Source organism: Sminthopsis crassicaudata, chromosome 2 (assembly GCF_048593235.1).
Source record: "Sminthopsis crassicaudata isolate SCR6 chromosome 2, ASM4859323v1, whole genome shotgun sequence".
NCBI classification, from domain to species: Eukaryota; Metazoa; Chordata; class Mammalia; order Dasyuromorphia; family Dasyuridae; genus Sminthopsis; species Sminthopsis crassicaudata.
The window spans coordinates 481,912,150-481,926,343 of NC_133618.1; the positions used below are offsets into that span (position 1 = coordinate 481,912,150).

The 14,194-nt window shown below is 32.0% G+C and overlaps 1 protein-coding gene across 1 annotated transcript in view; it reads right to left on the minus strand.

Moving 5' to 3' along the window:
• The window catches only part of ITFG1 (integrin alpha FG-GAP repeat containing 1), a 272,577-nt gene that overhangs the window by 226,509 nt on the left and 31,874 nt on the right, over nucleotides 1-14,194 (minus strand). Inside the window, exon 5 of the mRNA XM_074293314.1 lies at nucleotides 13,802-13,876. Within this exon, the coding sequence (XP_074149415.1) occupies nucleotides 13,802-13,876 (75 nt within the window). The remainder of the gene's footprint in view (nucleotides 1-13,801; nucleotides 13,877-14,194) is intronic.

Genomic DNA, 14,194 nt, shown 5'->3' on the forward strand with positions numbered 1-14,194 from the left:
TGCTAGCTTTGGCAATAAGAGTTAAGAAAAAGATTAAAGGAACTGGAGTAGGTAATGAGGAAACCAAATTATCACTCTTTGCAGATGATATGAAGGTATACCTAGAGAACCCCAGAGATTCTAATAAAAAGCTATTAGAAATAATCCACAACTTTAGCAAAATTGCAGGATACAAAATAAATCCACATAAATCCTCAGCATTTTTATATATCACCAACAAAATCCAACAGCAAGAGATACAAAGAGAAATGCCATTCAAAATAACTATCGATAGCATAAAATATTTGGGAATCTATCTGCCAAAGAAAAGTCAGGAACTATATGAGCAAAACTACAAGACACTTTCCACACAAATAAAGTCAGAGTTAAACAATTGGAAAAATATTAAGTGCTCTTGGATAGGCCGAGCAAATATAATAAAGATGACAATACTACCTAAAATAATCTACTTAATGCTATACCAATCAGTCTCCCAAGAAATCATTTTAATGACCTAGAAAAAATAACAACAAAATTCATATAGAAGAACAAAAGGTCAAGAACTTCAAGGGAACTAATAAAAAGAAAAATCAAATGAAGGAGGCCTAGCTGTATCTGATATAAAACTATATTACAAAGCAGGGGTCACCAAACCATTTGGTATTGGTTAAGAAATAGACTAGTTGATCAGTGGAATAGGTTAAGTTCACAGGACAAAATAGTCAATAACTATAGCAACTTATTGTTTGACAAACCCCAAGATCCCAACTTTTGGGTTAAGAATTTACTATTTGACAAAAAATGCTAGGAAAACTGGAAATTAGTATGGCAGAAACTAGGCACGGACACACACTTAACACTGTATACCAAGATAAGATCAAAATGAGTTCATGATTTAGGCATAAAGAGCGAGACTATAAATAAATTAGAAGAACATAGGATAGTTTACTTCTCAGACTTGTGGAGGAGGAAGGAATTTGTGACCAAAGAAATAACTAGAGATCATTATTGATCACAAAATAGACATTTTTAATTATATCAAGAAAAGATAATGATAAATATTGGAGGAGATGTGAGAAAACTGAGACACTAATATATTGTTGGTTGAGTTGTGAACTGATCCAACCATTCTGGAGAGAAATTCGGAACTACTGCCCAAAAGTCTATCAAACTGTACAGACCCTTTGATCCAGCAGTGTCTCTACTAGGTCTGTATCCCAAAGAGATCATAAAAAAGAGAAAAGGACCCACCTGTGCCAACATGTTTGTAGCAGCCCTTTTTGTAGTGACAAGGAACTAGAAAGTGAATAGATGGCCATCATTTGGGAATGGCTGAATTGGTATGGTATTTGTTGGAGAGAACTATTTGTATCCAGAGAGAGGACAATAGGGACTAAATATGGAACATAGCCTAATATTTTCATCTTTTTTTTGTTGCTATTGTTTGCTTGCTTCCTTTTTTCTTTCTAATTTTTTTCCCTCTGATATTATTTTTCTTGTGCAGCATGTCAAATATGGAAATATGTTTAGGAGAAATGCACATATTTAACTTATACTGGATTATTTGTTGTGCCGGGGAGTGGGAAGGTGGGAAGCAGGGAGAAAAATTTGGAACACAAAGTTTTGCAAAGGTGAATGTTGAAAATTATCTTTGCATATATTTTGAAAAATAAAAAGTTATTATTATTATTTTTAAAATATCGAGATATAGATATAACAAAATCTTAGAATTTTCTAAGAAGTTGCCTTTGGCATTTTTTATTTGAGACTCAAAGCCAAATAACAAGATTATTCTTTTGTACCAATGTACAGAATTGAAATCTTCAAAACAATTTCAAGTGAAAAACTGAATACTTTCTCATTTCTAGATAAGAGACAATGAAGTTATTAAAATGAAGCTCTTTAAAAAATGCATTCAATCCATTCAAAATAACAGTCGATAGTATAAAATATTTGGGAATATATCTACCAAAGGAGAGTCAGGAATTATATGAGAAAAATTACAAAACACTTGCCACAAAAATAAAGTCAGATTTAAATAATTGGAAAGACATTCAGTGCTCTTGGATAGGCCGAGCGAATATAATAAAGATGACAATACTCCCCAAACTAATCTATTTATTTAGTGCTATACCAATCAGACTCCCAAGAAACTATTTTAATGACCTAGAAAAAATAACAACAAAATTCATATGGAAGAATAAAAGGTCGAGAATTGCAAGGGAACTAATGAAAAAAAAGTCAGAGGAAGGTGGTCTAAGTGTACCTGATTTAAAGCTATATTATAAAGCAACAGTCACCAAAACCATTTGGTATTGGCTAAGAAATAGACTAGTTGATCAGTGGCATAGGTCAGGTTCACAGGGCAAGATAGTGAATAAAAATAGCAATCTAATCTTTGACAAACCCAAAGATCCCAAATTTTGGGATAAGAATTCATTATTTGACAAAAACTGCTGGGAAAACTGGAAATTAGTATGGCAGAAACTAGGCATGGACCCACATTTAACACCACATACTAAGATGAGATCAAAATGGGTCCAAGATTTAGGCATAAAGAACGAAATCATAAATAAATTGGAGGAACATGGGATGGTTTACCTCTCAGACTTGTGGAGGAGGAAAGAGTTTGTGTCCAAGGGAGAACTAGAGACCATTATTGACCACAAAATAGAAAATTTTGATTACACCAAATTAAGAAGTTTCTGCACAAACAAAACTAATGCAAACAAGATTAGAAGGGAAGTAACAAATTGGGAAAACATTTTTACAATTAAAGGTTCTGATAAAGGCCTCATCTCCAAAATATACAGAGAATTGACTTTAATTTATAAGAAATCAAGCCATTCTCCAATTGATAAATGGTCAAAGGATATGAACAGACAATTTTCAGATGATGAAATTAAAACTATTTCCACTCATATGAAAGAGTGTTCCAAATCACTATTGATCAGAGAAATGCAAATTAAGACAACTCTGAGGTATCATTACACACCTGTCAGTTTGGCTAAGATGACAGGAACAAATAACGATGAATGTTGGAGGGGCTGTGGGAAAACTGGGACACAGATGCATTGTTGGTGGAGTTGTGAAAGAATCCAACCATTCTGGAGAGCAATCTGGAATTATGCCCAAAAAGTTATCAAAATGTGCATACCCTTTGACCCAGCCATACTACTACTACTGGGCTTATATCCCAAGGAAATACTAAAGAAGGGAAAGGGACCTGTATGTGCCAAAATGTTTGTGGCAGCCCTTTTCATAGTTGCTAGAAGCTGGAAGATGAATGGATGTCCATCAATTGGAGAATGGTTGGGTAAATTATGGTATATGAATGTTATGGAATATTATTGTTCTATAAGAAATGACCAACAGGAGAAATACAGAGAGGCTTGGAGAGACTTACATCAACTGATGCTAAGTGAAACGAGCAGAACCAGAAGATCATTATACACTTCAACAATGATACTGTACGAGGATGTATGCTGATGGAAGTGGATATCTTCAACATAGAGAAGAGCTAATCCAATTCCAATTGATTAATGATGGACAGAATCAGCTGCATCCAGAAAAGGAACACTGGGAAATGAGTGTAAACTGTTATTTTTACCTTCTGAATGCAATTCTTCCTGTGCAACAAAAAATTCGATTCTACACACATATATTGTATCTAGAATATACTGTAATATATTTAACATGTATAAGACTGCCTGCCATCTGGGGGAGGGGGTTGGGGGAGGAAGGGAAAAAATCTGAATAGAAGTAAGTGCAAGGGATAATGTTGTAAAAAATTACCCATGCATATGTACTGTCAAAAAAAAAAAAAAGTTATAATTATAAAATAAAATAAAAATTAAATTATATTTAAAAAAAAAGAATAACATATAAAGAAGCAAAGAAAAAAAGATAGTCATGAATATAAAAAAAAAAATACATTCAAGAAATTGAAAATTCTAAACTTTTTTTTGCCACTAATCTGAATCAGGATAACCAAACTCATTCTAGAAACTCTAAGAAGGCCTGGTCTAAGGAGATATTTAAGAAAAATTTACTAATCAAAACAGTTTCCTAAAAGGAAAGAAAATAGGACTTAATTTTCTGATCTCTTATTGATTCTACTTTCTATGGAATTCAGGCCAGATACTTTCAAAGGAAACAGTTAAAGTCTTCTGGCAGATCCCAATTATTGTGTATAAATATCACACATTATACTCAAATAAGGAAATTAATAAATGCATGTTGAATTGCATATGAGATGATCTCTCTTATTCTTTCATTTAGGTGGAAGAATATGTCCCAAATGAGGAATCTGATATGTCAATTTTGATATATTGCATATTCAAATATTTTCCAGCAATTGCCTTCAATATATATATATCTTATCTATATATATTTTTATAATTTTATTCTTACACAGTAGGAATTGAAAATTGTTTTAGTTTAATATCTACATAATGCCTAATATAGAACATATGAAGTTAACCTCATCCTACAATATTACTTTGATTTTTTATCAACAATAAAAATTGTTGCTTGCTTTTTGTAGAATATTTACTATCAGATAGCTACAAAGTACAAATACCATTGTCAATAGCATGTATATCCATTATGAAATTTACAGTTAAAATCTGCTTCATTTGTCCTATTATACATTATATAATTTGCTCTTCAGATGTAGTTTTAAATTTTTAGCAAGAAGAAATTAATATACTTTATCAAGCAAAAATATTCACACAAACTGTAAACTTCTCAAATGGTGAAATGATGTGAAGATATGAGATGAAACATAAACTGAAAATAATTTTAAAAGGAAAATTACAGAGCAGTGACCTCCAGGTGACCAATTTATTCTAGAGACAGACTGATACATTTTATCTGATCATTGACATTTCTTGCCCTCAAAGAAAACCTAATTATTATTATTATTTTCTGCAGGAAGTACAACAATATTAAGGTATACTACTCTGTGGGCATCATTACCCTTTAATCACAAAAAAATTAGCATTTACCAAAGGGTGAATTTAAATGTAATTAATGTCATCTACGTTTGGTTGCCTATGACAACTGTGACTTAAAAATGATTTTGAATTCACATACTTTTCTGTCTTAGGACATGCAATACTTATTTAATCTTTATAATAATATTTAAAAATTCATTTAGGCCTCAATATCTATACATGCAATGCCCACCATTTCCCTCAAACTTTCTATTTCCTATTTATAGTATAGATCTTATATTTAATGTGCTTAGTAGCACTGGTTCTTAGGTAAAATTAAAAAAGAATATCAGTGTCAACATGGGTTGAGGAGGAAGGTATCTTCTCTTCTTCCTCCTCACCATTCTGCAATTCTTCATTTCTCTATATCTCCTATAGCAGGGAATTTTAGTATGAATAGTTTATCCCTTCTGCCCTCATTTTAATTGATCTTTGGGACTATACAATAATGGAGTGAGGGCTGGTCTTATAGTTAGGAACAGTGAGTTTAAGTGCAACCTCTAATATATCTTTGCTATGGGATTGGGCAAATCAGAATTCTTACGGGGTAGTGGAGGCAAAAGAAATGTCAAACATGACATCAGAATATTTTATTTTTAACATATTAAAAAAACCAACTTTACATAGCAAATACTATAAGTATTACATATTTAGAAAAAATAAAGACTCATATTAATCTATATTATATAAGTAAATATTGTCTATGAAAAAAGTATTCACTTCGATTGCAGATTAGTAAAACAAAAACCCATTTTCCTTAGACAAGGATGCACACTTGGAATTAATTAATTTTAAGTATAATTAATCACTAGCTTTAATGAAATAGGGATATTCCAAGAAAATATTTTTATGGACAGAAATTATTATTTACACTATTCTTAAAGAAAACAGATAAAATCTTTATGAAAAATCAATTTAAGATTATAATCTTATATACCCTTGGGAAATCAGAGGCTATGTTTGGAAAGGTGTGAGATTTAAATAAAAGTCACCTTAAAAAAATTTAAGAAAAGATTCATAGTATAAAATACTCTGAAAGGCATAAAAAATTTCATTAAATATTCAAAGGTCTAATTTCCTAATAAGACTGCTTTAACATAATGGAAAGTGTGCTAGATATGGTGATAGGTTCTAGGTTCAAATTCTGTCCATATACCTTAATATCATGGGGAGCCAGTCACTTCATCCCTCATTCTCCTTGACTTCTCTGCAGCCTCTCACAAGGCTGATTCCCCTCTTCTACAAACTCTCCTCTCCAGGTTTTTGTGATATTGCCATTTCTAATCAGAAGTCAATGCACATGCTGTAGTTTCTATCTTTGTAATACCCCTCATATATGCTTCTTTTTTTCTTAAGTAGAGTATAACTTTATATATTCCCACATCAACTCACATTTATGCAATAACCTGCTGATTGATCTTCCTGCCTCAAAGGTCACCCAACTTCAGATTATCCTCCACTCAGCTATAAAATTAATCTTCCTAAAACACCCTTCACCCATTCTCCAGCTCCCATTTAAAACTTCACTGCCTATTACCTCCAGGATCAAATATAAAATCTCCTGATGGTTTCAAATGCATCTTAAGCTGGACTTCTTCTATCCTTCTAGTATTTTTATACCTTACTTCACTTACACTGCAATAAAATGATTCTCTCTATCTCTGTCTCTCTCTCCTTCCCTCCCTTCCCCCCCTTCTCATCTCTCTTTCCCAACTAGTCTAGTTTCCTTCAAGTTTCTCAGCTAAAACCTCACATCTATAAAATGCCTTTTCTAGTTGTGCTCAGTCTTAGAGTCCTTATTCTGAGATTACCTCCAAGTTTTTTGGTATCTGTACAAAACTGTTTGCATTATATTTTCCTATTAGCCTGTGAAATCCTTGATAGCAAGGATTGTTTTTGCTTCTTTCCTTTTGTTTTTGGCTTTTCTTTGTATTCCAGTTCTCTATCTACTGTGCTCCCTAGTTATCTCTATTTCTGGTCTCTATTTAAAGTACAAGTGAACACGTTAGCACTATTGGAAAATATCATTTGTCTTTGATCAAAATAACAAGTATTTTTACTTTTCCATTAAGAACAATGATATAAGGGGCAGCTAGGTGGCGCAGTGGGATAGAACACCAGCCCTAAATTCAGGAGGACCTGAGTTCAAATTTGGTCTCAGACACTTAACACTTCCTAGCTGTGTGACCATGGGCAAGTCACTTAACCCCAGCCTCAGGGAAAAAACAACAACAACAACAACAATATTCTAAATTCTTGAATCACATTAGTAATAAACTATGCTGCTAATTAACATCACCTACACATTGTGACAGATATAAAAGTAATAATTGATAACAATGATTACAATATAGTAGGTGCTTAATAAATGCAGTTGATTGATTCGAGGGCCTATTACTTCATCTGGAAAAATGAAGACTTCAAAGATCACTTCCAGATCTAAGTTTATCATCTTAAGATTCTAAAATAACACATCAAATATGGTTTGGCTAACTACTAAAAGATTTTTGTAAGACTTCTATTAAACTTAATTATCTCTTCTCAAATAAACAACAGGACACTTTGATCATGATTTACCAAAAGGCATTTCATTAATCCTACTCTGGTTTGGAGACAATAGGAAAAAAAAAAAATTCTGGAAATAGATTTTCCTCTCCCCTTAGAATTAAATATTTTTCTAGGATCACTGAAAAATGTTAGAAAACATTATAGAATATTATTGTTCTGTAAGAAATGACCAACAGGATGATTTTAGAAAGGCCTAGAGAAATTTACATGAACTGATGCTGGGTGAAATGAGCAGGACCAAGAGATCATTATATACTTCAACAACAATACTATATGATGATCAATTCTGATGGACGTGGCCATCTTCAACAATGAGATGAACCAAATCAATTCCAATAGAGCAATAATGCTCTATTGAGCACTGGAATGTTCTAAAGAACTCTGGGAGATGACTATGGACCACTATGTAGAATTCCCAATTCCTCTATTTTTGTCCGCCTGCATTTTTGATTTCCTTCACAGGCTAATTGTACACTATTTTTCTTCTTTTTGTACGGCAAAACAATTGTTTGGACACACACACACACACACACACACACACACACACACACACACACACACACACACATATATATTGTATTTAATTTATACTTTAACACAGGGGTTCTCAAACTATGACCTGCGGGCCACATGCAGCCCCCTAAGGACGTTTACATGGTGGCTGGGTTATGGCAGATGGGCTGAGGGGCGAAGACAGAGTGTGAGTTTTTCTTTTTACTATAGTCCGGCCCTCCAGCAGTCTGAGGGACAGTGGACTGGCCCCCTATTTAAAAAGTTTGAGGACCACTCATATTTAACATGTATTGGTCAATCTGCCACCTGGGAGGGGGGGGAAGGAAGGGAAAAATTGGAACAAAAGGTTTGGCAATTGTGAACGCTGTAAAATTACCCATGAATATATCTGGTAAATAAAAACTATAATTTTAAAAAAATGTTAGAAAACAGAATCTCTTTTTTGTGTGTAAAAACAGATGAATTTTTAAAGTTGTAGTGAATTTTTCTAAAAAATGGCCATGATAAAACCTGCATGCTAAAGAAGAATCTAAAGGAACCATAAAGTGTTTCAAAATAAACTTTGTATTTACTAAGAGGATAAGTACTGATGCTGGTTATACACAATGAGTAACAACTATCTTAAAGATTACCTAAACTCAAATTTGGGAAATAAATTTCTATCTATTTTCATATAATTAAAAAACAATCCAATCTAGATGACACTTTATAATAATTCTATTATAAGTTATTGTGGACACTGCAATTTATCCTTAATGTATTATCAAGAAAATGAAATTATCTATAAAGTGAAGTTTACTCTATTTAATAAACTTGTGAAAGTGCTCTGCTTAACTAATCACTGAATACAATGAAATAAAAGAGAAAGTATCATAATGAAAAAGTAAGATCCATTCTTTCCTGCTTCAACAAAAGTTAACTAGATTTTAATTCCTGTTTTACAGTTCCTCTGAAGAAAAAATAAATGGCCACAAAGTTTATAGTTCTAAGTAATTGTATATGAATTAAAATATTCCATATAATTTACTTGTAAATTAAAACAATTAGGACCAAAGTGTGCAGAATACATTTCTATCACATATTTCATATTTACCTACTTAAATAATAAACTCTTGGGCTTGATTTATAAGGGGGAAGACAAGGGAATAAGTTTTTATTAAGTGCCTATGTACCAAGCACTATGCTAAGCACTTTATAAATTTTATCTCTTTTGATCTTCAATAGCAACCCTGGGAGGTAGGTATTATGGTTCCCTCCATTTTATAGTTCAGGAAACTGAGGCAGATAGAAGTTAAATGATTTGCTGAAGGTCATACAATTAGTAAATGTCTGAGGTTAAATTTGACCTTAGGTCCTCTTGACTACACCCCCAATTCTTTATCTAATTAAAGATATTTAAATACCTCCTATTTTAAAGCAAAAGCAAATATTCCAGCAGTGTAAGAAAATACTGAATAAATGTTAAGTCTGTCCTTGATCAAAATAATAGGTATTTTCATTTTAACATTAAGAGCAAAGATATTCCAGATGCTTGAGTCCTACATTGTATATTGTTAGTTACCATTTTTTGCCCTTTGTGAGATTCAAAAGTAACATTTGTTAAGTGCTACTTCTAAGAAGTGTAGCATAATAGCACATTATTTTAAGTCATTAAAAGATTAGATTAAGGAAGAAGTTGGAGCTTTAACTACTGATTAGCAAAGTTATTAATAATATTAATAGTTTCATTTGAATTCTTTCCTAACCCTTTCCCTCAGTTTTGTACAGTAATAACTTGAATTTCATATTTAATAAATTAAAGCTATGGTTAGGTTTAAAATATTTTTCATTTGAATTTGAAAAAAGATCCTTCTTCCATTGGTGAGAACAAGGACTAAATTCCTTTTATCTCATTCTTCCCAGAACCTCAGTTTGGAGGAAAAGTTCCAAACTGGACATTCCTGATTCTCCAACTACTGTGCCTCACTTAGGTATACTTTTCTTCAGCCCCACTTTTCAGCTTCTCTCTTATAGGAAATCTACCTTATTAGAACATAAGCTCCTGAGGGGAAGAGTAGTTTTTCTTTTTATTTTAATTTGTAACACCAACACTTAGCAAACTACTTAACATGTAGTCTGAAGTTAAAAAGACCAGAGTTCCAATTTGACTTCAGATACTTATTGGCTGGATGATGCTGGGCAAGTTTATTTATTTTATTATTGTATTATTTTACGTATTATTAAGTAATAAATTCTTTGGTTATATTAGGAAATTTACGAAATGAAGAAAAAAAATTTCTTAAGTTGTGTATCTCTTTTTAAATTTCCAGTGACAATGGTAGAAATGCCAAGGATATCATAATTTTTTATAATACCCATAAAAATTTAGTAATTGGTACTCTAACCATGGGATCTTTGTCTAAGGTCCAATAAAGTGGCACACTCCTGAAAGAGGTAAAATGTATCATACTAACACTTCTATTATAAATAAAAGCAAAAAATTTTTTTTAAAAATCAGTTAAAGGATGGTTTAGAGGTGGTCTTCAGAGAGGCAAATAAAGCAATTTTCTTTCATCTTATATCAAAAGAAAAAGAAACATCATTTTGAGGAAATTTGTCTATTTCATCTTGCAATGATGATGATGCACAATTGCCAAATGACTACATGAAGAAAAACTATGGAAAGAAGTCCATACGTGAGTCACCATCTGTTCAGTACATAAAGTCAGAAAGAAATGGTACAAAGAGTTTAACAAAATCCACCCACCAAGTCAACATATACTTTGATATCCTAGTATTCTAGATATGAAGGGTATACACAAAGGAGACAAAAAGGCTACATTGTCATTAGGAAATTAAAAGACCTAAAGTTTATATATTGCATAATCTTAATTCCTATTTTCTGAATGCTAACCTCAAGAAGCAATACAGAAGGTGTTAGACATGATAATCACTGGAATATAATCACAAGACATTATTATGAACTGTCAACTTATTATTGACAACAAAAGTCAAAATAAATATAGTCATGGTAAGATCAGAGGATAATAGATTTAGATATGAAACAGGCCAAATAAGTTATTCAATCTAACTCCTTCCCCTCTACTCCTCATTTTAGAATTGAGGATACTGAGATGACCTCCAGAAAGCTAGACTGATTAAGATGAGAAGAAATAAATGGGCTATAATTTGGACTATAAGAGAAATACCCATAGCAATAACATCATAAATCCAATGAAGTACTAAACGATAGCCATATTAAAGTAATTACATATAAAATATTTATTTTAAAATTTGGATTAAGCAACTTGAAGTAGGGGATTTCATTTTAAAACCATAGTTTCTCAGAAGAAATAACAGATATATGTTACTAATGTTGGATTAGGAGAAGAGGTATAACTTTATAAAGTGATAGCAAAATATTTCCAAGAAATTCCTCATAAAATAAATAGAAAACAAGAGTAACAATATGGACTATTTTAGAGTTCTTAAATTTCAAAAAAATATTAATTTCACATGCAGTTATTTTAAATCTTCAGTCACACAATTTAAAAATATTCTATTTCCTGAGCAGAACCAGAAGATCACTATACACTTCAACAACAATACTGGATGAGGATATATTCTGATGGAAGTGGATATCTTCAACATAAAGAAGATCCAACTTACTTCCAATTGATCAATGATGGACAGAAACAACTACACCCAGAGAAGGAACACTGGGAAGTGAATGTAAGTTGTCAGCACTACTGTCTATCTACCCAGATTACTTATACCTTTGGAATCTAATACTTAATGTGCAACAAGAAAATGGTATTTACACACATATATTATATCTAGGTTATATTGTAACATATGTAAAATGTATGGGATTGCCTGTCATCAAGGGGAGGGAGTAAAGGGAAGGAGGGGATAATTTGGAAAAATGAATACAAGGAATAATATTATAAAAAAATTACTCATGCATATATACTATGAAAAAAATTTATAAATTAAAAAAATATTCTATTTCCTTAAATTTCAAAGAGGAGGTTACTGATTATATGAGTACTATCATTAAAAACTGTGAGAATAAACAAAGTAGACTGGCACTATCCTCCTTTTGATTACTTGTCCACCTTCTGTCACTCTGAGAACAAATAGGGATGGAGCTTTCATAGATATTAAAAGAAGCAAAGAAAATTCTGGAGTAGGAAAGTATTAGATAAGGATTACCTACCTATTGAGTCTTAGTCCCCCCCCCCCAAAAGATCTTTCTGAGTTACAAGAGAGAACCATTTCCCCCTTACAAACCATCTAAAATAAAGAGTATCCAGATACTCCTCTCAAATTGAATCTTGAGATTTACCTCAACTATGTGTAAATTCACTATGATCAATACTATTGATCTATCTACTATCAAAATAACAATAATAAACTAATATTACATAGCCCTTTAAGGTTTGGAAAATACTGTCCATATGTTATCTCATTTGATCTTTAAAACAGTCCAGTGAAATAGGTGTTATCCATTTTACAGATGAGGCTTAAGTTACTGAGAGGTTAAATAATTTACTCAGGATCACACAACTAGAGGATACATGAAGTGGAATTCAAATTCAGGGCTTTCTCAAATTAAATCCTCTTCTTTACACACCCTGCCACCTAGTTGACTTAAATTTAGTTGAACAAGAGTATGGTGCTTTTAAAGAAAACCCTGAACTATGAAAACATTTCTATGAGCTTGTGACCAGTAGATTAAAAAAGTAATAATCATAGAGAAGTAGATATTCCTTATATTAAGAAAAGAAAATGTATTAGATTTTAGGTACTTGGATGAGACAGTAAAAGATAAACCTTTACACCATTCTGAGAGTTAGCATGCTGATTTTGTACAAGAACCAAGAAAATGATATTGCAAGGCTACTGATCTCCTATGAGAAATAGCTTGCCCACAGTTCACTTATTTTTAAATGATCAGAACTGCTCCATTGCAAGGAAAATGCAGTGAAGATCCCTTCTACACAGGTACTTGCGAGTTTTTTCTACTACTGTGTTGTGTTTTTGGACTACTGACATGAACACTGTGAATAGATGACTAGAAAGTCTGGACAAGTGCCATGGAAGACAATGTCCAATAAATTCTGGTTATAAGAGGTTTTGTAACCCTGCCAATGAAAGTTTGAGAGCTAGCATAATTAGAAGAGAGTTCCAGTAAAGGTTTATGTTATCTAAAATTTAAAAGTTTTTAGCTCTGGATTTAATGATTATTTCACTGGTGTAGGAAATTTCCAATGAGGAAACATGTCCTAGCAATACAGATCTGCAACTAAGAGACTTCCAGGGCACTACTCAGTAGAATATATCAAAAGGACTTGAATCATATGTTTCTGACTCTAAGGTTTGTTCTCTATCTACCTATGACATGATGTCTTAAAATCCATCATATTTAAATGAAATTTTTCTATCCCTAAACACACACCTAAAAATCAAATGATTAAATAGTTACTGGTAAATTTCAGATTTTTTAATTCTTAGAGAACATGTAAAATGTTATCAAATTATATCAAACAATGTTATCAAACAATATGCAACCAAATTTACTTTTTGATTAAGGAAATTCCAGATTTAAAATCTTGGAAATGATGTTCTTATTTATAATGGACTGAACTTTTCAATGACAGATATAGAGACCAATCTTTAGCTTCACTTTACAGAAATAGTCAAAATAGGACCAATATTTATACAATGTACACTGTCATTTAATTACACCACTATCTACTTACCCGCCCATCAGTATCTGTGGTTGGCTAGATACATTTGTGACACCAAAAATATCAGGGATTAAATCACCATTGAAACTGAAATGACAAAAAAATGAAAAGAAATTAAGTATGTTCTAGAAATTTTATTGAAATCTCACTGTCATTTTAAAGGGAAAGATTACACTTGCTTCCTTATTAGTACTATCTTTGGAAATTTATTTTATAATCTAAAATCATCTAGTTTGTACCCTGAAGGTATTTAGAGAAATGATCACGTATAAAAATCAACACAGTCTCTTAGGATAAGGGATGTAAAGTAAATAAAACAGAGAAAAAAGTTACATTGGGAGACATACAAATATTAATAACCCTAACAATAATAACCATGGGATGCAAAGAATCTTTAGAGTTGTA